The sequence below is a fragment of the Rissa tridactyla genome, chromosome 5 (assembly GCF_028500815.1).
Source record: "Rissa tridactyla isolate bRisTri1 chromosome 5, bRisTri1.patW.cur.20221130, whole genome shotgun sequence".
NCBI classification, from domain to species: Eukaryota; Metazoa; Chordata; class Aves; order Charadriiformes; family Laridae; genus Rissa; species Rissa tridactyla.
In genome coordinates this window covers 9616303-9641120 of record NC_071470.1, presented here as the reverse complement: position 1 = coordinate 9641120, position 24818 = coordinate 9616303, and the positions used below count along the sequence as shown (strand labels likewise).

The window sequence follows — 24818 nt, the reverse complement described above, 5'->3', positions numbered from 1 at the left end:
TCAGCACAGATGTATGTAAATAACTAATGTAGCACAAGGTGTGTACTTGGAATTCTAGGAAAAAAGAGATGAAGAAATTAAGTATACGCTCATTAATTTAACACTACCTAGCCTATGCACAGCAGTGTGTACTTTCATGGCAAAAAATATGCAATCGCTGAAGACTGTACAGGATTGCACAGAAGTATCAAATTAAAACTGCGTGGTTAATGCTCTAGGAATTAAATTCAAATTAATTGTATTAGTGTATTACATCAATATAACTTTCTGCCAAGAGGGCTTTCTGTGTGATTAGTGGAATCTGAAAGGTGTATGCATGCAAACGTGTAGAAAAGAAGGGTCTTTGGTGTGCATTTGTTTTTTTACACAGTCTCGACTCACGATTGCACTTTGTGCTGCAGGTAGCTGTGGCAGGGAATTCGGAGCAGCAGGTGAAGCTCCTCAGCCCCAGAACTACCCGCCACCCCGCCGGGGGGGCCACCACTACTCCTGGGGCTGCTGTCGTGGTACAATAAACCTGACAGCGAGTCTCCATCATACATCTCCTGCCCGTAGCGTGTGGGTGCCCACCAGAGGCCCAGCACCAAGGGCCTACCTTAGCGAGGACCCCAAGACGAGCCCCGCTCCCGCCGCCGCCGCCGCCAAAATGGCGCCGAAGGCCCTCAGCGAGCGGACGAACAACTACATTTCCCAACAGCAACCGCGGCCCCGGGGGGCGGTGCGATTGGCCAGAGCCTGGGCCCAATCAGCGGTGCGGAGGTGGGCAGCGGCGCCGCAGGTGCTGCCCGGCGGCGGGCGGGGGGGAACATGGCGCTGGGTACGCGGGCACCGCGGCGGCTGCTGCACCTGCCGGCCAGGAGCTGCCTCCTCCTCCTGCTGCTGCTCCTCCTCCTCCTCTGCGGCCAGCTCGGGGGAGGACAGAAAAAGAAGGAGGTAGACACGTTCGCTTCTTTCGCCATCGCGCCCGGCTGAGGGGATGGGGCTGCCCTGCCGGGCTGCCTTCCCCCCCACCTCTTCCTCAGCGCCCGCGGCGGCCCGCTCCGCCCGGCGCCCATCGCCCGGCCTCCCCCGCCGGCCCCTCTCCCTCCCCGGCCCTGAGGAGGGTGCTGCTGGGCTCCCCTCGCCCCGCCGAAGATGGCCGGCGGCGTCTCCAGGGCAGCCGGGAGGCAGCGCGGCGGCTGAGTGGCCGCCCCCGGCGCTGTGTCCCATCCCGGTCCGCTGTCGTGGGCCTTGAGCTCCCTGGTTTTGAGGAAATAAAAGCGAGGGCTGGCGTCCTGCCCTCGGCCGGCCGCCGCTCGGGCGCTTCAGCAGGCGGCCGGGGGCGAGGAGGCGTCGGGAGTTGAAGCCCCTGTTTGTGGTGCCGAGTCGAAGCGGTGCCCGGGGTGGGTAAATGCCGCCGAAGCCGCGGCAGCAGGTGTCCGCTGGGGGAGGCGGGGAAGCTCTTTCCCTACAGGGGGTCTCCTGGGAAAAGAGAGACGTGGAGGAAGGAGCGGTTTTAATTCTGCTTCAGTAGCAGCGGTCTGCCTTCAGCAACTTTAGTATTTAAATACGGAAATGTGCCAAAAGGGTTTTTTTTTTTTTTTATAGGTAGTGTAAGTATTGGCCTTTTTCGGGTTTCAGTGCTACTAGAGCTTACTACACTTCCCTCTTTCTGGCATGCCCTTGATCCCAGGCCAGCGTCTCTCATACCCCGTGCTAGGACAACCAGTAGGAGTCTCTTTACAGTTTCCCTATAACTTCATTTAGGGGAGGAGATAACTTTTTACCAATCTGCATATTTTTTTTTCCACATCTGTTTTCTGTTAGTGTTGCCAGAAGACTTGTGCTTTGTGGTGATGGAGGGGAGGGAAAGAACTATTTTGCCAACGCGTCCTCTCTTTGAGCTGTTTGCTCAAACAGAAGTGTGGTCGAAATTTTTTTGTTTGTTTGTTTCAATTTTCTTATATATATAGGTTACTAAGGTTTATAGGCCAAAGAAGTAAAATGAGGGGAGCAGGGAGGGAGGTGCAGGAGGTCTTCCCTGTGGTGTGCAGTGACAGGACTCGAGGGAATGGCTTAAAGCTGCCTCAGGGAAACTTCGGATTGGATATTAGGAAAAAGCTCGTCACTGAGGGGGTGGTCAAGCACTGGAATGAGCTCCCCAGGAAAGTGGTCGTGACCCCAAGCCTGTTGGTGTCCAAGAAGTGTTTGGACAATGCACTTAGATACATGGTTTAACTTCTAGATTGCCCTGTGTGGAGGCAGGAGTTGGACTTGATGATCCTAATGGGTTCCTTCCAAGTCGGGATGGTCTATGATTCTAAAAGGCCAAAATTAGTATGTAAAGTCCTCATTTAAGTATCTAAAGAGTGGTCTGACTTTGTGGTTTTACCAAGTTAAATTACCAAGTTAAATTGATCATTGAGATAAATCCCTTGGGTATTAATGAAAAAAAATGAGCACCTTCACTCTAGGCATTCTCTTTTTCCCCTCTTTCTGGAAAGTGTAGGCAGTAATGTGTTGCTCTTCTGCTGCTATAATTTAACGTATTTTTAAAACTTAGTAGGGTTTTTTTTTTTAATATGTTTAATGTTTGACACACTTGATTCTCTCTTGTTGTGATGTGCTAGCATATCAAGTTTTGTTGACGCTTTTATGTGGTATGCCAACTGTGCTACCAAGATAGCTGAAATAATCTTTATTTCTTTTTAAATGGAATCCTTTCCTAACAAGTAAATAATGACAAATTAAAATGGACATCTACAATTACTTTCTATAAAGTTTCCCAGTCCTACTGCAGAGGTGGTACATAAGAGGATTGAAATGGATGTTTTTTGCCTAGCCATTTCGTACTATAGTTCAAGCTGGTATTTCTCCTCTGTAAATCTTGTTATTCATTTTTTTTTTTTCCCTTTTTAACTGATTTAATTGATTAATTAACAGTTCTTAGTCTTCGGCATCTTTTTACCTCCATTTTTAGTTCCTGTTTAATATTTTTCTGTTAATGCAATGGACTAAATGCTGCTCATAGAGACAAAACACTGGTTTTATGTAGACATACTGTATCTACAACTGCATCTTTACAGAAACTAGTGCAACATTGTGAGTGCTTGCTTCACTTTAAATGTGAGTTTAAAGGAAAGTGTAACTTAGTCATTTTCAGGGTTTTATACATAGTATGGATGTTTTGAGTATTGCTTTGTATCTGTCTGTGTTTTATATGTTACAGCTGAGGTCTGGCTCCTTTTCTTGTCCTACTAACCTTATGTTGAAAACTGTAGTAGTTTGCCCAATATACGTGGGAGGAAAAAACATCTGTAGGTGAAAGATGAAAATTGAACTTTCTTACAGTAAGCAGTTTGTAAATAACACTTTAAAACTGTTCTGAGGGAAATTATATGAATGGGAAGAGCACAGGATCTTGTGCTACGGGAGGTTCCTGTTCAGAATACTATCCAGAAGCACAGTGGTAAAAGGCAAAGATGATGAGCGTTAAATGTGTAAAGTGAACCTAAGTTTTTTCCATACAAAGACTGATAAGTTTGCCATAGCTGTTATGGAAGTTGAACATACAGTGAATTGTTTCAAAATGAACACTGCAAGAGGGAAGTTACGGTAGTAGGGGTAAAATATATATCTCATGAAATAAAAAGAAGTCGCATCTCAGTTTCCTCTTTACTGCTTGCTTTGTATGTGTCTTTGTTGGGGTGGTTGTGTGGAAAGAGAGGTTAAGGATTAGAGAAAGGGAACTTCTTTCCCAGTAAACTTCTTTTAAAACCTTGAGTACTGGAAAAGTACTTGAAAGTGAAATAACTGAAAATGAGAAAAACATGAGATGTTGGAATTGGAGCTTAAGCAAGGAAAGTATCCATGGTGAAAACAATATTTTGTTTTGTTTTTTTCTTCTAAAGCATTGACTACATAGAAAAGTATGCCTAAAGTCTGAATGATTAGAGGTGTCTGGATTAGTTGTATGAACCTGGAAGATGAAAATAATGAATTTGCAGAAAGGAGAGGACCAAGTTAAGATTTTAGCTGTTTTTGAAGGACTTATTACTAGCAGAGAAACAAGAGAACAGGGGCGTAATTTTCTGTGTTGACTGTAAAATACTATGTTACAGCTGTATTTTGAGTGGAAAATACACAAGTTCTTAAATTACTAAAATACATTGTCTTATACAGCACAATGTTCTTGATGGTATCTAAAGAAACTTCATCTTGTGGCAAATTACTGCAAAGTGCTGAGGTCCATCTTAAATTTGATTAAATTTGTAAAAATTAATGGATTTGAATTAGTTGATAATTAGTTATCTAGTGTCGTGGAAGGTATTTGTAGAATGGCAACATGAATATGTAAATAAACAAACATTCCTAGTGCTTCTCTTTAATCTTGCTGTTCGCTTTTGTGTATAGCGGACACCCTTGACAGCCTTCGCTACTGAGGAGATCAACAGAAAACACTGGACTGTCTTGAAATGACCACAGACAAAATATAATAATTTGGAAATTAGGTGAAGAGCAGCACCGTAACTTTCTCCCATGGCTCACACTTAAGAGCTAACTAGATTTGAAAAGACTGCTTTTATGATTTTAATTCTGTTGCTGAGCAGTACCTTTAAATAAAGTGAAGTAAATAAAAGTTCCTAGTTATGGAAATAGCAGCAGGTAACTGAAGAAGGACTCTTGGAAACTGTATTCATAATGAGAGAAAATACTAATTGACTGTTTCCACAGCATCTGAGATAATATGCTTGTTTTAACATACACGTGTTTTCTGTAAGGCACGTTCCCATGCTTCTTTTGTATCTTTTCATGCTTCTTATGTATCTTATGCAAATTCTAAGTAGGTAGAACTATTAAAAATTGGAAGGAATCAGAATGAGAATATTGCACTTTGAAATATACCGCTTGGCTTTTTATTATAAATTGCTTTGCATGGACATTTTATATTATTTTTATATAGATAAGTAAGATTATTTTTTTACTGGAACACATAGAAGAAGAGCATTGGTTTTGCAGTATTAAAAGCATTTGTCATAGAGGGTAAAGTTTATTTTTGAGCTTTCAGGTAGATGATTCAGAAGCTTAATGAAACCACTTACACGCAGTTGGAGTAGCTATTTTCCTGTAGGTAAGTTTGTCATTACTGCTGAATCTGATGCAGGGATGCTGTCTGTGTAGACCTACATATCAGCTTCGTTCCAGTGGAAGTATCTTGTTGAGCTTAAATCTAATCAGAAAGATGCTGATGAGGTATAACAACATGGTAGTAATTTTACTGTTCTGTAATGTAAGCTTCCGTAATGTCTTAGTTTGCCTGAGTGTTCTTGAAGTATTTCAAAACTGGTACCCTATCACTATTCTTTACCTTTTCTTCCCTGTGTCTCTCACCCTTTCCCCAACTGGGTGTAGAAGTTACTGCAACTGTGAGAAATTGTAGAAGATTGTCCTTACAACCCTATCTAATTGATCCTTTATCCCAAAGCTCAGCTATGCTTTTACTTTTCCTGCCAAATGTCTATCTGATTTGCCCTTAGAAGCTGTTGGTGGTGGTCTTGTTTCTGCACCGTGCATTCTTGTTTTCCTTTGGTGTTAAGCCCACCTTGTTTATTCAAGGCTATTGATGATTATTACCCTGTTCCTTCCCTTGCAGCCAGGATGATACTTTCTGCTTTAAAATTCCTTTCCTAGTCTAATTCATGGTGGTGTTTTACCGTAAATGTAGCAATTCTCATCCTTGTGGAGCTACGGCACAAAAGATATGCAGCAAAGCTGGCTGCCCTGGTCTCTCTTGTTCCAAAATGGAAAGGGCACTACTTAGTTTCTTCCTGTGTCTCCTGATGCTGTTTTCAGTGATCTGTAGCATTCCTTCCTTCTGATCCAAGTTCTTCCTGCATATTTAATTTAAGGAAAGAAATGATGAGAAATGTGGTAGAGCGAGAGAAAAAGCATAGGTTCAGCATAGTATAAGAGAGGGGATCCTGGTCTCTTGGGATCTCTGATCCTATTTCAACAAAGTAGTGATAATTAAAACTTAAGTTTTTTCTCTTTCTCTTGAAATTTTGTTTAATATTAAACTCAAATATCAAGTCTTTTTGGTCTTCTAATCATTACAATTTTTGGGTTGGTATCCAGACTGTGGAGCGCTGCACATTTTTACTTTTGCAGCAGCATGCAGGAAAATGTTTGGCAGTTATACTAAGTATAGACTCCTCTTTAAAAACTTTATTAAAAACTGAGATGTGGCAAAGGTTGGCCCTTTGAAGGGAAACCCAGTCCTGATTATAGATTCAGCTTCAAGCAATTTTAAAGATGTATTTTTAAGTGGAGGGTTTATATCCATTTGTGTAATTTGCCATTTTACCTATTGTTGCAGTAGAGAGAGAAGAGGTGTTTTTTTTTTTTTTTAATCAATGCTTAAAGCTTTAAAATAACTGTCCTGAGTTGGAAGTGAAATAACAGCAATAAGTCATGCCTGAAAATGTAAAATTCTTTAAATGCAATTATAAATGTTTTTCTCTACTCTGTCCTAAAAAGAACGTTTGCAAGAAAAAGTGTTTGCAAGAATTCTACATTTTCTGCTGATTTTTACAAGCCACGAAAACCTCTATAAACCTTCCTCTTCTATTCCTAATTAACTAAAGTTTTGGAGAAACTTGACAAAATTAACCAGCAGTTCTTATTTTAACAAAGCTGTATAGAGAACCTTGATGTCTTCAGTGATTGCATACAATAAGTGAAATAAAGGATGCTTACAGCAGCCTGATGGCATTTTGTAATTGGATTACTGAAACTTTTCTGTCCCAGATGTCTCCATTCAGCATCCTTGCTGTCATAAGACAGATCAGTGGTGGAATTGATCTTTCCCCTGTTCTGTTCTATAACCGTTTATACAGCACATCCTGTGCAACCACATGGAAAATACAGATTGTATCTGCTTGACTTCTAAGTGCTCCGGAAAAAACCAGCCAGTACAATTAGAGTGTTTGCATTGGGGTGTTTTTGTTATTGTTTTGGATCCTCAGATTTATTCTCTTCCTTTTTAAAAGTGTTTTGAAGGTCACATTTTGTTGGCTAAGTTAGTGATCGGAACTGAAAAAGGAACTTTACCTGTTATTGCTTTTAGGCCTCTTGCTCTAACAAATCTGAAAGTAGGCAAAAGAAAAAAGTATTGTTATCTTTTCATCGAATGCGATGAGATATTAATGTTTTGTGTGCATATCAAATGTAATAACCATTCTTTTTTTTTTGTTAGAACTTTCAATAATGAGGGATTGCCATGAAATAAATTCAAAGATATTTTATAGTGATCCTTAAAGTCATATTTAAGATAGAGAAACTCATACTTTTATATGCTATTATTACAAGTCCTTTGCATTCTAAAGAAGATAAGCAAAATGGAATTTGCATTGAATGCATTGCTTCTCTTATGACAGAATTAAAAAAAACCCATGGCAATATTTTGGTAACAGAAAATAATCCTAGAAATTTGAGATGGAAAAGATTTGCCCCCTTGCCAGTGCGAACTTCTTTGTGACAACACTCTTCTTCATGATTACCAAAGTGGTGGCAGGACTTCTGTCATTTCTGTGGGGTGACTGTTGTCCCACCTAGTAGGATTTACTGTTAAGATTTTATTTTCTTCTGATGTTTGTATCTGATAATACCATTTCGGAATACCCAAAATTCCTCTTAAGCAGTTGCAGTCCCTAGCCTAATTATGCCATTCCATTACTTTTTCTTGTTCTTTTCTTCTGAGTTTAAAGCAACTTATTTTTGAATTTCAGATGTACTGGTTGTTAAGCTTAGCTGAGTTTTGCTGTGTTGCATAAAAAATTTGTATATCAAGTTTATAACCTAAGTGATAATTGCAGTTGTGCAGTCCTTTTGTGGAATGACATTTTGGGCTCACAGAGTTGCTCAAGGTTATAGGCTATAGCATCAGCTGCTTGAAGGATAAAAGCTATTTTCTGCTCTGCTTTTAGTTTAGCTTTTTAATAATTTCATATCACTATTGCTGTCTGCTCTACTATTACAAAATTAGCATGTTCGGTTACTTTCCTTCTCCTGTTGCCTTACATAGGCCAACTAAGACGAGGTCTAATCTGAATCTTTCATACTTACGTTTCTGTTTAACTCTTCTAGATTTCGATGTGTATGTGTTCATGTCTGAGCCATGTAAATATCTCTTCAATGGAGATTTTTTTAAATCTGTAGAGCAAAAGTGTAGGTAATACAGTAAAAACAAAGCCTATTTAAAGTATAAGGTTAATTTCTGGGTTTTATTTTGTAACTTCTGCTAAACGTTTTTGTAAGCTTGATTATTTCATGAAGTGCTTTGATACTTAGGCTGTTTTTCATGACTTAAGAAAATAATTGACAGTTGTTCAGCTAATTAATTAGCTAATTTCCTTAATACGAGATATTATCAGGTCCTGCTGACTACACTTTCAGGCTTTTACATGTATTTTGTTTCTTAAATCTTGTCAGTGGCAGAGGTCTGAATCTAAAGTTGAGTCTTTAACTGAAAACTGCACTGTCCTCCAGGAGTCTGTTTGTTTAGAATAATGATTTGTTATATTTGTATTGCAGTATTTTTTCTTCACTATGCTGAAGAACGTGGTTATTTTAACAATAAATTATGAGATGTATTTTTTTTAGTTGGTCCTCTTAAAACTTTTCTTGGTAATTGTAGCTGCTTTGTCTTTGTTTACTTCAGTGATTCGAATTATTGCTTAAAATATTTTGTTCTTATCCCTTCTCTTAGTTATCATCAACTCCCTATGAACCCTCCTCTACTTTTAGTAGTAAATTAGGATGAAATCTAAATTGCATTTAATCCGTAACTACTAAATTCACTGGGGTACTTATATACTAAAAATATGAAACTTAAAATAATTTTTAATTTTAATACTATTAAAGTATTTTAATGTGAATCTTCAGCTTTCTATAAGAGACATAACTAGAGACTCAGATTCTGCAAGGGAGATTAATGTAAGGGATGATAAAACTAAGCAGACAGGATGCTTTGAAATACAGCTCCTTTCTCTGCTTTTTCAAGGTTATCTAACAGTATGAAGAAGGTATTTGAATACAAGTAGAAATCTGTTTTGACTGACAGAGGTAATGTATATTTTTCTAGATACCTTAAAAGTTGCAGGGCTTGGGCTACATATAGGGAAGGAATAAATTAGCTATACCAGCATATGTCTTGGTGTTTGTCCAAAGAGAGGAATTCAGGCTACAATTAGGTGAGGCAATTGTAGAGCAACTTAGTAATGGAAGGAGCAGGGCATCTCATCATGGCTTGCGGTACCAGCACTCTGCATAGTTGGTGATCTTGAACCAGGGAATAAGAAATACAAAAGGATGTTCCTGAAATCTTGTCCTTCTCTAGAGTTTGGATGCTAAAGTCAGAACTGTAAGGCTGTGTGCTCCATGCTGTCCAGAATTTGGTATAATTTTCTACCAAAACCTTCCAAATGAAGTGGAAAGTGAATGGCAGGAATTCCATTGAAGTTTCAAGGAGGACATCAGTCTTAGGGAGCTTAATCTAAATTCAAGAGGTAGGACTGTTATGCCTCTTATTTGTCCACAACAGGTAGATTCAGTTATTGACAATGTGACAGTGCTTCGAGTGGGTGAGGCAGAAATTGTTCAGAAATTGACAGGAATGGTGCATATTTATGCTGAACTGAAGTTACTGTGTAAATATTTTCCTTCTGTTGTGAGACACTTTCTCATCTAAGCTAGGTGTGGATAGAAGCTCTTGTCTATAAGTTTTCTTCAAATTTCTGTTTATTGATAGCAGTGCACTAACTTCTTTAGTGGGCAATTTGTTTAGAAACTAAAATAAAACATTATTAATATCCACTGGTCAGGCTCCAGATATTATCATTGGTTTTCATTTCCTTTATGTTTTTTTTTGGTTCGGGGCATTGCTAATCATTTTCCACTTAAAATGCACAGTACGCTTTCTCATTTTCCTATTTGTTTCCTCTAAAGGTGGATAAATCAGTAAATACAGATAGATTTTTATATATGTGTGTATGCACGTGCACGCACACATGTGTACATGCACACTGGTTTGCCCTCGTCTATATGAAATAGCTTTTACCTTTGTGTTGACAGCTGTGAGTTCTTGTCTTCCTACAACTCTAAACCTAGGTCCTGTAAAAGGTCAAAGTGCTTTACCCAGACTTCATGGATAATGTAGCTTTCAGAGTAAAATTTTAATCTAAGATGCTTTTGTGTAAATGCGTATTTGTTCTGGAGGCTGCCACCATTATCCCATTTCTTTAAAAGTAACAGGCACCTGAAGTTCAGCTTTTGCACATATGGAGGACAATTCTCATCTGATTTGGTATCTTGTATTTTAGCCCATTCATAGAATCATAGCATCACAGAATCATTTAGGTTGGAAAAGACCTTTAGGATCATTGAGTCCAGCTGTTAACCTAACACTGTCATGTCTACCACTAAACCATGTCCCTCAGCACCATGTCTACCTGTCTTTTAAATACCTCCAGGGATGTTGACTCCACCACTTCCCTGAGCAGCTTGTTCCAATGTTTGGCAACCCTTTCAGTGAAGAAACTTTGCCTAATATCCAATCTAAATTGTCCCTGGTGCAACTTGAGGCCGTTTCCTCTTGCCCTATTGCCTGTAACCTGGGAGAACAGACCGACCCCCACCTTGCTCCATCCTCCTTTCAGGTAGTTGTAGAGAGCGATAAGGTCTCTCCTGAGCCTCCTTTTCTCTTTTCTTTGTTTCTGTGCACAGAAACTAGGCATTCTTAAGTCATTGTTTGCTCTGAACTTGTAACATTCACAGTAGGATTTAATTTGTCAATGAAATGTGACACTACAATCTTTTATGCAGTAGCATTGTGGTTAGAGCGTGTCCGGGAAACTGAAATAGTGGGAGCAGTTGATACTTATTTGGTTTCTGGGAAATGATATCCTGCTTCACATAAAGTACTCTAAAGACTTGGCTGTCTGTTGTTCTGGATGCTTGGATCCTCTTAAGGTGGTCTGCATTACTGTTTTAATTCAAAAAGCAGGCTGCTGCTCTGAAGTGAATTGGTTTTTTTCCCCCTGCAAGGCATTGTTTGCACTCTGAAATGGTCTCTTGAGTGTGTGAACTGGATTCTATTACTGAAATTAAACTGCACTCCAGAAGTGCAGGTAACGCACTCCAATTACTAATCCACATTCAGTCCTTGGAACCAATTTAGAATTAGTTTGAAGCAAAATCCAGCAGGGTGTGGGTATTAAGGTTTCAGCGCCCGCTATTTTCTTCTACAGGTGTATTTGTTCTCATTGCACTACTTGCTGATATCGATGTAGTCAAACTGTCCTCTTGCACAGGCACAGAGCTTCAGAGAAGGTTTCAGGATTCACTGGGCCACAGAGGAGCGACAAGAGGGAAGATAATTTTCTAGCCGAATGATGATCATTCGGAAGAGGGAAGTCCCAGGTTCCCACAACTATTTATATGTTTAATCCAATAACTGTTTAGTGTAAAACATTGTAATACAATCTGTTCAAGTAGATTTACTCGTCTACCATCTGGACATGAGTGCTGCCTGCCAAGCGTGTAAGTTGGGGACCACACGGAGGGCAGTGAAAGAAATCAAGGTGACTTTTAAGTATTGAGAGTCAGGATAACCTCTGTATGCTCACTTTCTCCACTTAAACCGCTGTCACCTTCTCAGTTGTGGCTGCCTCTGTCAGTGGAGGTGGCTGAAGGAAGTTAAGTGTAGAGCGCACTGTGCCCAGTGCTCAAAGTGCCAGCCCCTGAATGATTAGAAGTAATGGGGACCTTGCTGGGAACATAAAGGTGCTCAAATCAGTATTTTTCTTTTGTTGTTCTAGGTTGTGTGTATATTACAAGAATATTGAGGAGGGGGACATTACACAAAATCTGGGTTGTAAGCACCTGGTGGCAGGCAGGAGAAGCCTCTTCAAGTCTAGAATTGCTAACTCCGTTCTCAGCTCCTGATAGCCGTAGATCAAAATTCCTCAGTTAACTGATTCTCTGTGTCTTAGTTAAACTACGTATCATGTTACCTGTACAGATATCAAGAAAAAGAGAGTATAGCACAAGATTAGAGTGGTGTTTGATTTAGTTTAGAGGTGGTCAAATATCACCATATTCGGCTTGGTTTTGATGGATTGCTAGGTGGGGGAGAGGCACTAAAACTGATGTTTATTTCAGTGCAAAATATTTTACACTGTAGAAAAAATGCTAGGAAGTGATCTACACCAGAAAACAATGAGGCCGGAATTTATCCCACTCTAGGCTTTTAGTTGAAATATTGTTATTGGAGGTTTTAGTACCAACCTTTAGTACCATCAGCAGCAGTACTGGTGGAGATGGTTCCACCTATGTAAGAACTGAATGGTATTTCTATCCTCAGCCCCTTCATAAATTTAGGACAAATATGCTGATGCCTTCTTAAAGATGATAATTTTCCAAGAGCCTTAAGTGAGCTATATTGCTCAGATTTTAAGTCCAAGTATACATCGCATATTCAGATAACATGTAGTTTCATAGAAAGGAGAACTTTCACCTTTTAATTGTGTTCTCTTTGTCCCACCATGTTCAAGTGGTATAATGACTATTATGTTAATGCATTAGACTATTGGCATGTATCTTAACTGATTCAGAAATCTAGATGAAGCTGTTCAGTTATAGCAACATCAGTTTTTTGAGCAATGACTGTATTGTGCTCTCATGCAGAACTCATGCTTGCTTGGCTGTGAGAGAGAAAATTACAAGTTCATTAGCTGATACAGCAGCTTTGTTTTCCAAAGTAATTTGAAGTCCGTACTTCTCCCAAGAAGTGAGAAATGGAACTTTTCCTTAATTTAATGAGCTGTTTTGATAGTAAAAATGTTCTGGAGGAAACATATTTTTACTGGAGTCTTTACAGTGAATATTGAGTCTACAAAGAGTTAAAGAGCATGCTTTAAAAATGAGCTTAGGGAGGCACTTTCAGCTGGTTTTCGTCATTTTGTCACTTTTTCTAAGAACGAAAAATACATAGACCTTTAGAAATTTGATTTCAGGTTAATTTTGGAGGTTAATTTCAGAAGGTCAAAATTTAGACTTCATGATATGTCCATGTTTTTATGAGAAAGCAACATTATTTTGGTAAACATTCGCATCAAATTTTTACTTTTCTAATGTAGATACTAATTCCACCTCCAGTTTCCTCAATGTGAGTTCTTGAGTTATCCATTATAAAGTACCTGAATTTTTAATATTCAACACAGAACTTAATGGTGGGGGTGGGTGTTAAAACGGCTGTTTCTTAACACGTTTAAACCATTAGGTTTTGTATTAAAGCCTCCTGATCACTTGTACCATCTTGATTTAGCATTCAACAAGGAACTGCTTTAGTCTTACTTAATTGCACTTTTTTATTTAGATTAAAATTATGTACTGGTCTGTATAAATAGTCTTAAACTACTCAGAAATAGATCTGAAACTACAAAGTAATTATTTTGTGCTAAAAGGATTAAGGGCTTTATCTATCACCAGAGATTGTCTGCCTCCTGTTGAACCACAGAATCCATTAATTAATTTGGCACCGTGTTATGTCCTTTGTCTTCTAATTGAATGACTTACCAGGGAAGGTGGTGTTCTGCTGAAAGGAACTCCTGCTTAAGGAATTGCATAATACTTCTGCCCCTTAATGCATGGGTAATTGCAAGTAGGCAAGAACTTCGTCTGGATGGCTGACAGAGGAAAAAAGAAAACTTTAGAAAAGGTTTTGTTGTTTGAAAATGTTGAGGTACTAGTCAAAGAGAAGAAGAATGCTAAATTTAATGGTTCTATCACATTTTTGTGTGGTTTTTTTCCTCCTGAGAAATAGAAATTGCTAGGAAACTCTGACAGTGAAGTGACCAATAAAAGGATGGCATAATAGAATAAAACTATGGAGAGTAAATGTCAGAGATGGCAAAGAATGTATCAGTAACTATTAGTAATAAAATGGCAGTGAAATAATGTGAGGATAGATGAAGATTTTTTTCACAATGAGAACATTAGTCATGATCAAAAGAAGTTTGAAAAAAGTATTAGGATGCATAATACTCTGAAACATACATTAACACAGGGATAATGGGTACAATATACAAATTGCCTAATTTTTAAAAGTGGAGCTTACACTCAATTAATTTTGATGCTTGCAAAAGTTACTTTATTGCCTAGTATTTCTAACTTTGTTTTAATTGCTTGTGGAATCTTTTTACTGAAATGTGTTACTGAAAGAAAAAGAGCATTGCTTTGTGTATGATGAAAGGAGAGAAAGAAAAATCAGTGGTCTGAACTTGCATCCAAACTTTTGTGGTTAGGTAGTTGTGTCACCTGAACCCTTCTGTATTACAATTTGTCATTTCTAGCTGTATTGGGTTAATGTGGCAAGATTTTGGTAGCAGGAGGGCTACAGGGGTGGCTTCTGTGAGAAGGTGCCAGAAGCTTCCCCCATGTCCAATAGAGCCAATGCCAGCTGGCTCCAAGATGGACCGACTGCTGGCAAAGGCTGAGCCCGTCAGCGGCGCTGGTAGCACCTCTGGGATAACACAGTTAAGGTGGGGAAAAGCTGTGCAACACCATCAGCAGTTAGAAGAGAGAGGAGTGAGAATAAGTGAGAGCAACAACCTGCAGATACCAAGGTCAGTGAAGAAGGAGGTGCTCCAGGCACCACAGCAGAGATTCCCTTGCAGCCCGTGGTGAAGCAAGCTGTTCCTCTGCAGCCCATGGAGGCCCACAGTGGAGCAGATATCAACCTACATCCTGTGGAGGACCCCACATCAGAGCAAGTGGATGCCCAAAGGATACTGTGACCCTGTGGAAAGCCTGCACTGGAGCAGGGCCCTGGTGGGACCTGTGGCTCCATGGAGAGAGGAGCCCACACAGGAGCAGGTTTGCTGGCAGGACTTGTGAGCCCATATTGGAGCGGTCTGTTCCTGAAGGACTGTATCCTGTGGAAAGGACCCACACTGGAAGAGTTAATGAAGAACTGCAGCCCATGGGAAGGACCTATGTTGGAGAAGTTTGTGGAGGACTGTCTCCCATGGGAAGGGAATCCATGTTGGAGCAGGGGAAGAGTGTGAGGAGCTCTTCCCCTGAGGCAGAAAGGGCAGCAGAGACAACATTTCATGAACTGACCACAACCCCCATTCCCCATCCCCGTGCGCTGCTTGGGGAGGAGGTAGAGAAATTGGGAGTGAAGTTGAGCCTGGGAAGAATGCAGAGGTGGGGGGAAGGTGTTTTAAGTTTAGTTTTTATTTCTCATTACCCTACTCTGATTGGATTGGTGAGAAATTAAATTAATTTCCCCCAAGTTGAGTCTGTTTTGCCTGTGACAGTAATTGCTGAGTGATCTCCCTGTCCTTATCTTGAGCCATGAGCCTTTCGTTATATTTTCTCCCCCTGTCCAGCTGAGGAGGGGAGTGATAGAGTAGCTTGGTGGATATGTGGTGGATAGTCAGGATCTGCCGTCCACAAAGGAGAAAACTGTGAATTTTCCTTTCTATAAAGTAGAATTTTTATTAACTTGAAATTTTTTTTTGGGTGGCAAGTCATGTCGAGCAGTGTTCTGCTTTGGGACCTTTCCTTTCTTGTGTTATAGTACATTGTCCATTAAATTGACTAGGTTATGTTGCTGCTGTTGTCCATGTAAAGTGCTGTAGATACTTGTGATTGTCTTTGGTAGGTATTGTTAGTGCCTTTAAAATGCACATCTGTTCAGAGAGGCAGGATGACTGATATTTTGGCGGGGGGGGGTGGGGGGAAAAAGCTCACAATTAATTTCTTCATCCTGAGAGCAATTTGATCTTGAAACCAAAGTGAGCTTTCACTAATTTCAAGTGAAATAATGAAACAAGGTACTATTTTCTAATATCCTTGTAGGAAAAGGTAATCTACTATTTCACGCTCCCCACTTGAGAGGCAGTCATTGCTAAGACTGACCCTAATGTTAAGCATCATCTGGAGACTTGAGATGTATGAATCAATTTTTAGATGAGTAACTGGTTTCCTGTGTAGCTCTGCCCAATCTTCTTCTGTCGCTTGTCCATTTTATAAAATGTGAAGTTTGGTACTTCTCTTTGCTCCTCTTCATAGCTAAGAAAAGGATCTGTTAAGTAAATAAATTGCTTTAAGTGTTCTTGAGGTATGACAGGACAAATTCTTTTTGGAAAAAGTAGCAGTGTTTTTTTTGGTACGTGCTCTGTGCTACGTAATTTCGTAAATTCAGAAGCTTTAAAAGCTTTCAGATTTATTTATTTTTTTTAAAACTCAAACAAAGAACAGGCTACTTGAAAAGTCCACCTTTCAGCCAGTTCAGCTCTCTAATATTACTGATTTTGATATTTTAATGCCTTTATTAGTAGCATCCAGTAAGTGTCAAATTTAGTTAATTTAATTTTGGAAATAAAAAGTGCTGTAAGTGCTCTGGATAGGTTTTGTCAATCTGCAAAAGCACTGTTAAATCTATAATCGAAAGGATTTATGAAACTTTATTCTGTATGTTATGTAATTTCATGAAAGCAGAGGAAATTGAATGTACAATAAAAGTCCATCAGATATACAGGGGTGCACATGGTCAAACAAAACCAACTTCCCCTTATGTCTTTTGAATTGCTATCTGTGATTTTTTTAATAGTAACGTATTTGAAAAGAAAAGCCTGAAGGTCTGGAGTTTTGGAGGTTTTTTTTCCCTTATATTTTTTGACACTTTTATCAATGACTTTTTTGTTGTGCCGTGTTAAAAAATACCTTTAAAGGAAATGTGGGAACAAGAATACATCCAGATGGTTGGCTGCTTTATGAATGAATGTGCAATATTACATACATACTGTAATAAGAGTTGCTTTGAAATACTTAAAACAGCAGTCCAAAGAATAAGTGATTGTTGTCATCACTTCTGTATACCATTTGTGTTGTGAAGAAAAGTGTATGTGAACTAATAAATTGAAGGAAATTCTGAACTTCTCTAAAACCAGTTTCCATATGCGGAGGACCTGTTGGTAGTGTAGATTCCTGTAGTAATATTTTGCAATCCTTTTAATAAAGGAGGATGGATGACGAGTATTCTGTCCTCTTTCCTTCCCTCTTTATGAAGATTGTAGGCTTCACGTTACTGAAACAAGGACCTGGGTTAAATTAACGTAGATAACATTCATGAAAAAAGGTAAGAGAGTAACGCTCAGTAAAAGTGTTACAGCCCTTTTTGCAAAGGCTTCTTTTTGGCAACAGTTTCTGAAAGTGACTTTCATTTATCCTTGCTGCTCTTGGTTGGATATGGAGTCACTGTAGCAAATACTGGAGTAGACACCTGATCCTGAGCTTTTTTCCTCCGTCCTACTTTAAACTCTTCACTGCATAAATTCATCAAGCCGACGCAATGTTATAATTACACACTTTTCCCCACCTGCCTTCCGAGATCATCTTTTGTATGGATAAGCTTAAATAAATCAAATTTTTTGAGTTAGATCATTCTTACATCTTGGTTATGGTTTTGTTGGAGTTCAGTTTTGACAAATGTTAATTTTTTTTTTTTTTCCTGCTCGTCTGTTTGAAGGGGGGAGGGCGAAATAATGTGCAGAATGTAAATTTGGACAATATCAGAATCTTTCACACAGTCTTGAAAATGTATTAATGCAAGGATGCTTCTTTTTCTGTTTCTACCCAACTCTAGCCATAGTGCTCACTTTCTTTTATAAAATGGTTTCCATGTAGTCTAAGCCCCTTATTGGAATCTCTTTGGGCTACCTAGTAAATAATGTCTAGATTAGCCAATTCAGTTATATATAGTAGGTTACAGGGCTTTTTGGGTGTGTGTTTTTTTTTTTTTCCCATAATGGAGAATTCATGTACCAAGACAAGCCCAGTGGATTTTGACTACGTAGCTGCCATAGGTCAAACATGGTTATCTTTCTGATAACCAAATGGATGAAAGAGAAGGGAAGTACTTCCATACCAATACCAACTATCCATCTTGTCTAGAGGATCACTGCCAGAAATGTGAATAAGAAAATTAAAATGATGCTTGGAAAGTAGGAAGTGGTATATTTTCCAAATTAAAAAAGAAATAATAAAAAATGCTGATATAGAACAGAAAACTGATTGTCTGTCCAAATCTTACCCACTATCTCATTCTGCCCTTTCAAAGTGGCCAAACTAATTTGCCAGCTCCTTTCTAACTGTTATTATTTCTTGGAGCTAGAAATAGAATCTAGACTTCCTATCAATATTCTCCTGTTGATAGCAAAGAAAGCGGGGTTGGGCAGGGGGGAGTAACATCAGAGAAATGTTTCATTTCCTTGGGAGGCTGGTCTATGTAGAAGTGGCTAATTACAACTTGTGTTGCTCAATAGCATCTAACTTAGAGGTTTTTTTAATCCAGGGCATTCATTCTGAGGTCAAGACATTCAAGACTTTGCCGTTATGAAGTTGGAATTATGATTTGATGGTGTAGAATTCGCTCAATGCAAGATAAAAGAACATGGGGGTTTTGTTTTCATCACGTGATTTTTTGATTGATGTGCTTAACACAATTTATGGATATAGAGTATACAACAAATTTCAAGATGAGAACTGTCTGATTAGCAAAAAACTGTAAGGGTTTATCTTTTAATTGTGAATTTGAGTGATGGCCAAAATGGCAGCTTGTCCCATTTGCATAAACTTCCATTTTCAACATAAGATACATTTTCCCCTTCTTTACATACCAGTATCGATGGAAAGTATACCATGCTTGTCCTAATATAAGGCAGACTTTTACATCAGCAGCCACTGATTTCCAGATATCCATGAGCGGTGTTTTAGAAAGTGAAGATACAGTAACAGTCAAACTCAGCTCCACTTGGTCAGTGGCATCATATTTTCTAATTACATGAGTGATTACTGTAACGGATTTTTCACTTAAAGGTTAATACAGGTATAATTATAAATCATATTATAGAATAGAAATATTATAACAAGCATGTCTCAGCATTCTTCAAAAGTTTGATGTAATGCCAGGAATAACTTTTGTCTTTAATTCCCCTGCAGGTGTAGATTTTTATGAATTTCTTCTGCAGTTAGAAATATTGCTGCACTGCAGTACCAAATTTTTATTTAAATGAATAACAGTAGTTTTTTGTGTCTTTATGTTCACAAGAGAATGTTATGTTTACACAGATTCTTATGAGTATAAATAAGATGAGCAGAAAGGTGTGTGGGCTCTCTTCCAATTTCATATTGCCTATATTTTTCCTTGTTTCCGTTATTTTCAAGTTTGGGATAGATGTCAAGCCTTGTATCAGTACAAATAACTGCTGTATATAGTGTGGCTCCAGAAGTCATAAGGCAGTCATATAAACAGCCATAAGCAATAGCAAAAAGTCCTTCTGACCTGTAAGCTGTGATACGGACAGCTCAGGGAAAGTTTCTACACTTCACTGATACGTATTTTTGGGAATGCACCTACTACAGTCCTGTCCCAAAAACTGTGATGGGAGGGTGGATATCCATGCGTTAATATTATACAAAAGCAGTTCTCAAATGGATGCTCGGTGCATCCCCTCTTAAACAAAAGTGCACCTTTGAGTTTATGTTGTTAGAAGGTATATGCTTCAGATTTCCCTTTGTGAGTGTTTTATTATTCATAGCTGTATTGAGTTGGCTGAGGATTTCAGCAAACTGATTCTGAAATAAGATGAAAAATTCTCCAAACCTCTCAATGCTCAGTTTGCGCGATGACGTATTTTACTCTTGTCTCAAGTCAAGGGCTGCTGTTGGTTCCTTTTCCTCTGCATTTCCAGTATCTTCCTGGTTGGATTTTTGGGTGCAGTTCAAATATGTATTATTTAACCAGTGTGTAGTCCTGGTTGTAGATTTGCCTCTTTCCCTGGGAACTCCACGTGCTGAGCAACGGGGTCTGTCTGTCTTGCAGCTGCCCTTGCTAAGGGGCAGGCAGGCAGCTTACACTCGACTGCAGTGGAAGTAATTCGTCCTCTCAATTCCTTTGTCCATAACAATATGGCCGTCATTTTAAAAGACCCTTTAAGCTAGCATGTGCACCAAGATTAGAGAGTTATTTCTTTCGGGTTCAGCTGTTTGAGTGCATGAGCTATGTATGTTTAGCCCTGAAAAACGGATTAAAATCATCAGTCTTGCACACTTACAGACTGCTGGGAAGACGTGCAAATTGTTGCTGCAGCAGTAAGAGGACTATAAAATTACAATACAAAAATAAACGATTTGTAAAAATTGTATAATTTGATAATTTAGATGAAGGCTTCTGATTCTGTAAAACTTGTGGGCCCAGAAATTACATTAGCAGATCACTTCTGAACTCTCTTAGGAAACTTTTGAAGTCCAATTCTTCAGAAAGTTGTAATCAAAACACTTTTGCTGGAAAGTATTGAGTATGGTAAAACTAATGAAAATACATATAGCTTTAGGTATTTATTATTGACAGGACACTATGTATTATATCTGCCAAAGAGCTACATATTTAATTCTCTAGTCATACATCAAAATGTAAACGGATTGGTCCAGATTATTGCCTCCAATACTCTGTTCATTTTGGTGTATCCAGTAAAGTTGTCAAAATAGTGCAGTGTGAACAGATCTAAGGTATCATACGGTTATGCAGGCTACTCTTTTGCTCTTAAGAGTTTCTCAGGGAAAAGCAGCAGCGCTTTTACATTCAGGTTGGCGGCTGCTGAAATGGTCTCTTGGTGATATGGAGGGAGTTAGATGTTCTGTGTTTGGCAGGCTGAACCTGACCTGTTAGAACAATCTGTGTGGTTCCACTGGTGCTATTGCTCTTTGCCTTTCTTGCAGTTCCTGTGGCTGTACCATACGGTGCTCAGATGTCATTGTGCTGCTGAAATGCACGTGTTGCCACGTGGAAGGTATACTGGAACACATAAAAAAAATATATACTTGAAATAATTTAACCTAAACTTGCCATTTACAAAAACTTACCAAATTGTGTAGCATAAAGTGCTATTAATTTTTGAGTATATGACAATAACGTATGTTTTAGTTACGCACAGTAGATATATACACACCTGGAGCAATGTATTATAATGTTCCTGTGATATTGGATGACAAAACTAGTGTGCTATTCCTGTTTTATGTGAAGAATCCTCCTTTTAAGGAAAATCAATCCTGTGCTTCAATTTTGGACTTCTGAGAACAGCTGTCTAAATTAAAAGAAATATTCTTTTATATTTCTTATATTCTTATAAGCCTCCCCAGCTTGCTATCTCCCAGAATGTTTCCCATCTTAGGTATAGTCAGCCACATACACTTAGCATTTTTCACAAAAAATAAAATAAAATAATCTTTTATAAGGTAAATATGAAATGGAAATAAACTAATCACCATCTCTCCCTCATATTTCAGGTCGGCTTCTTTTGCATTCAGGGTATATTCCTGTCCTTCCCTTGTTTTAGTCTCTCTAGTCGTACTTTTCTCCTGTTAAAACTGTATGAATATTTTAGTTTCTTCACCATTTTCTCTTGGGTTATTTTTTTCAAAAGGGTGATTAGTTTACTAAGAGTTCTCCCTTTTTTATTTTTTAATTATTTTGTAGAAAGGGGAAATTTAGACCATTGAGAATATTGGTGAGTAATATGTCCGTGTATCTTCCAGAGAGATAGGGCCTAACAGTTACCCACATAACACTACGGGTTTGATGGGGAGAGGTCTGCCTTATTTTTAATGGCACCATACAAACAGACAGCAAAAGGTCACACTTTCTAGTGAGGATTCGCAAGGAAGCTGGCATAAAATGGGTGTGGGGTTTTGGGTTTTTTTTTGTCTGATTTTCTTACTTGCTGCGTGTCCTTGCATAGTCTCAATTATTGGATACTTATTCTTAATAAACTAATTAAGGAATAGTCCAATCAGTAGGTTACTCCTGTGGTAACTAAAATAACTTGGTTTAAGTGGAACTGGAGGTATGTAATGAGTGCATCTTAGATATGTTTCTGTGATACAGCATGGCATTTCCAAGTTCAGGTTACTTCATCCTCTAGATAATATTTAGATCTTTTAATACATTTGCCATCTCAGCAGATACTCTTCTTCATGTATCTGGTAGTCATCCTGACCTATCATTTCTCCTTGAAATTCCCCTGTGTACTCAGAATAAATTCTTTCCTAAATTTATGGTAGGGAAGGCAATTATTCTGTAACAGCTGTTGCTTGTTGTGTTGGCTTTAAATGACTTCAGATCAGAAAATGATTCATCTTTTCATTATTTGGACTGTTTTTATTGAGTATCTTCCTTTTGTTCTTGTTACGCTTTCTGTGTAATTCTCTTGGAGCAGTGTAGTATCCATGTTGTCCTTTGATATTTGTATATAAAACCCGTAAATAAAGAAAAAGCATAATAGTAGGTCAGTCTGTAATAACCTCATGTTTCCTCTGATAGGGATTTTGCAGATTTTTCACATTTCTAGAACTAACTTTCAACTCTTCCAGTACAGTTTTCTATTGTCTTTTTTCGCCTGTTTTTTCTTTTGCTTTTCACGGTATGACTTGTCCTCCAAACCCCCTGAGTTTTTATGAAATGCAGAGTCACCAGCTGCAGTCTCAAGTCATCACAAAGTTACTTTTTTTTTTTCCTTCCTGTGACTACGTTCATATTCTGCTTAACCAGAAAGTCTACTTATTGCCTTCCTGTATCCCAACTGTTTTGGGGTTTTTTGTGTGTCCGAATTGCTTCTTACCATTTAGTTCCTCTTACTTTTAGGTTTTTGTTGTTAGCTTTTTTGTTTTCTCTAGAAATGGAAAATTCTCATATTTGATGGACATTTGATGCCTGTTCAACAAATTCCATCCTGGAACGTTTGTGGCTGCCCTAGGGAAAGTTACTCGTGTATTTTCTGCCAAAAATTGTTCTCTAGGTCTGTTCAAAGTCAAATTTCAGACTGGCTCCATTCACTTCCTGTGTTATGTTGTATTTCTTTTCCCTTCAGTGTTAGAGTGCATTATTTTTTTTTCCATTTTATTTCTTCTTCTTGTAACTCACAACAGTTCTACTTTTTTCTCCATTGATGTTTTTCCTTCATATGTTTTTCATCACATTTTTGTGATTAACTAGATATTTTCTTTTTAGCCTTTGGTTTCATCTTTCCCATGTTTTTCTGAAACATTTTGAATGTTTTCTCAAGAATTTTGTTCTCTTTTCTTTTTTCATTTTCTTTTTGATATTCTCCTTTTCTTGGTATGTACAGATGGATTTTAAAAGTTGTTCCCACGATCTGTTTTATATCTGTTGTTCTAAGATTGTCACATTTTGCTCTCCTTTAAGGAGAGAACTAAATGAAATAACAAGGTGGGATGAGTCAAATTTTGATGTATCTGAAGAGATCTGTATTGTTTGGAATTTTTTTTTTTTTCTTTCCCCCAGAATCTCAGTGTCATCCCTCTGGATTTGTTTGGGGTGGGGGAGGAGGGCATGTCCGTAATCATTGTGGTATCTGGAGGCAAATGTGGAAAGGAATCAAGGGTTTGAGTTCATTATTTGGTACTCATCTCCTCTTTTCTCTGATTTGTATGGTCTATTCTAAAACCAGAGACCATGTGCGCATTAGTGCTGGTATTTATGCAAATATATCCTGTCAGTCAGGACCCAAATAGGCTCAGTTTACAGCATTCAAGAAAGGTTAGGTCATCCTTCCTTCTGGTTTCTGTCAGCGGGTGTCAGCCGCTATTTGAGTTCCTCCCCATTGCTGAGTTCACACTGAATGTTGCATTGGTTCTTACTTCAGTTATTTGTTTCTGCCTCACATCAGCTTTTCTTCAAAGTCTATACCCTTACAAGTGAGGACAGAAACTTAAGTTTTCTTTCTTTCTTTCTTTAAGAAGTCAACTTTCCCTAAAATCAAAACATTCATTTGCTTCTAGGTTGATCAAAACATTGTCTTAGGAAGCTAGCTGGCGGCTTGCACTGCAGAAAGCAACTAGAAAGCAAAATTTCAGTATTTCTATCTAGTGTGATTCAGGTTTTCTCTGTGAAAACTCCTAGTAATATTGGTCTGATTGTGAGCATATACTTAAGTGTCATGTGCTCTCCTGGTGTTTCCAATCATTGCAAAGTGAGAACAAGGATAAATTCTTCAAGTACCACTATTACTATTTCTAACTGTAAGATACTAAAGGACTTTTAGCTTTACAGATACTTGACACAGATTGTTAATCTGAAAAATAAAATTTTTTATTAATTCCGTTGGACCTGGCTTTTCTAATCATGACATAAAGTGAAAAAGTTCTCAGAGATTCACAATTCTGTTTCTCTGTGACCTCCTTTTGTCTTTGAGATTTATTAGGTTCCTTGGGTTTGGCTCGAAGGTCTTCATTGTGAGTCACAGGTCTTGAGTTTGTATTTCTTCCCTGAAAATTCCAAGTAGGCTGCATGAATTATCTCTATAAACTTTTTTTTTGTTGTTTGCTACACTTGGAGAAGAAAAATAACTGGGACGCCATGGAGTGAAGTGCTATCAAAGCAAACGTGATCTCTGTTAGATACTCTTTCCTCTCCAGCCCTAATTGCAATTCCCCGGTATGCACAAGGCTAGTAATGGATTCTGATCTCATCATGATCACTCTCAGCGCTAATCTATAAAAGGGATGATTCTCATTCATTAAGCTCTAATCGTTGTCTCTCGTGTTATCCATTTATTGACAGGAGCCCTCATGGAAGTGATTTTTGTCCTGTTGCTGTGGTCTTTTGAGTGAAAATGGTTCAGATGATACCTCTTTCCAGAACAGCAAACCGTGCTCCATATTGTGATAATCAGAAGAAATCTTTTTTTTTTTTT

The 24818-nt window shown here is 38.5% G+C and overlaps 1 protein-coding gene across 1 annotated transcript in view; it reads left to right on the top strand.

The window, feature by feature from the left end:
* Positions 1-800: 800 nt before the first annotated feature.
* Positions 801-24818, top strand: part of TUSC3 (tumor suppressor candidate 3) — a 131222-nt gene continuing 107204 nt past the window's right edge. The window contains exon 1 of the mRNA XM_054203418.1: positions 801-933. Coding sequence (XP_054059393.1) covers positions 808-933 — 126 coding nt within the window. The 5' untranslated portion in view covers positions 801-807. The remainder of the gene's footprint in view (positions 934-24818) is intronic.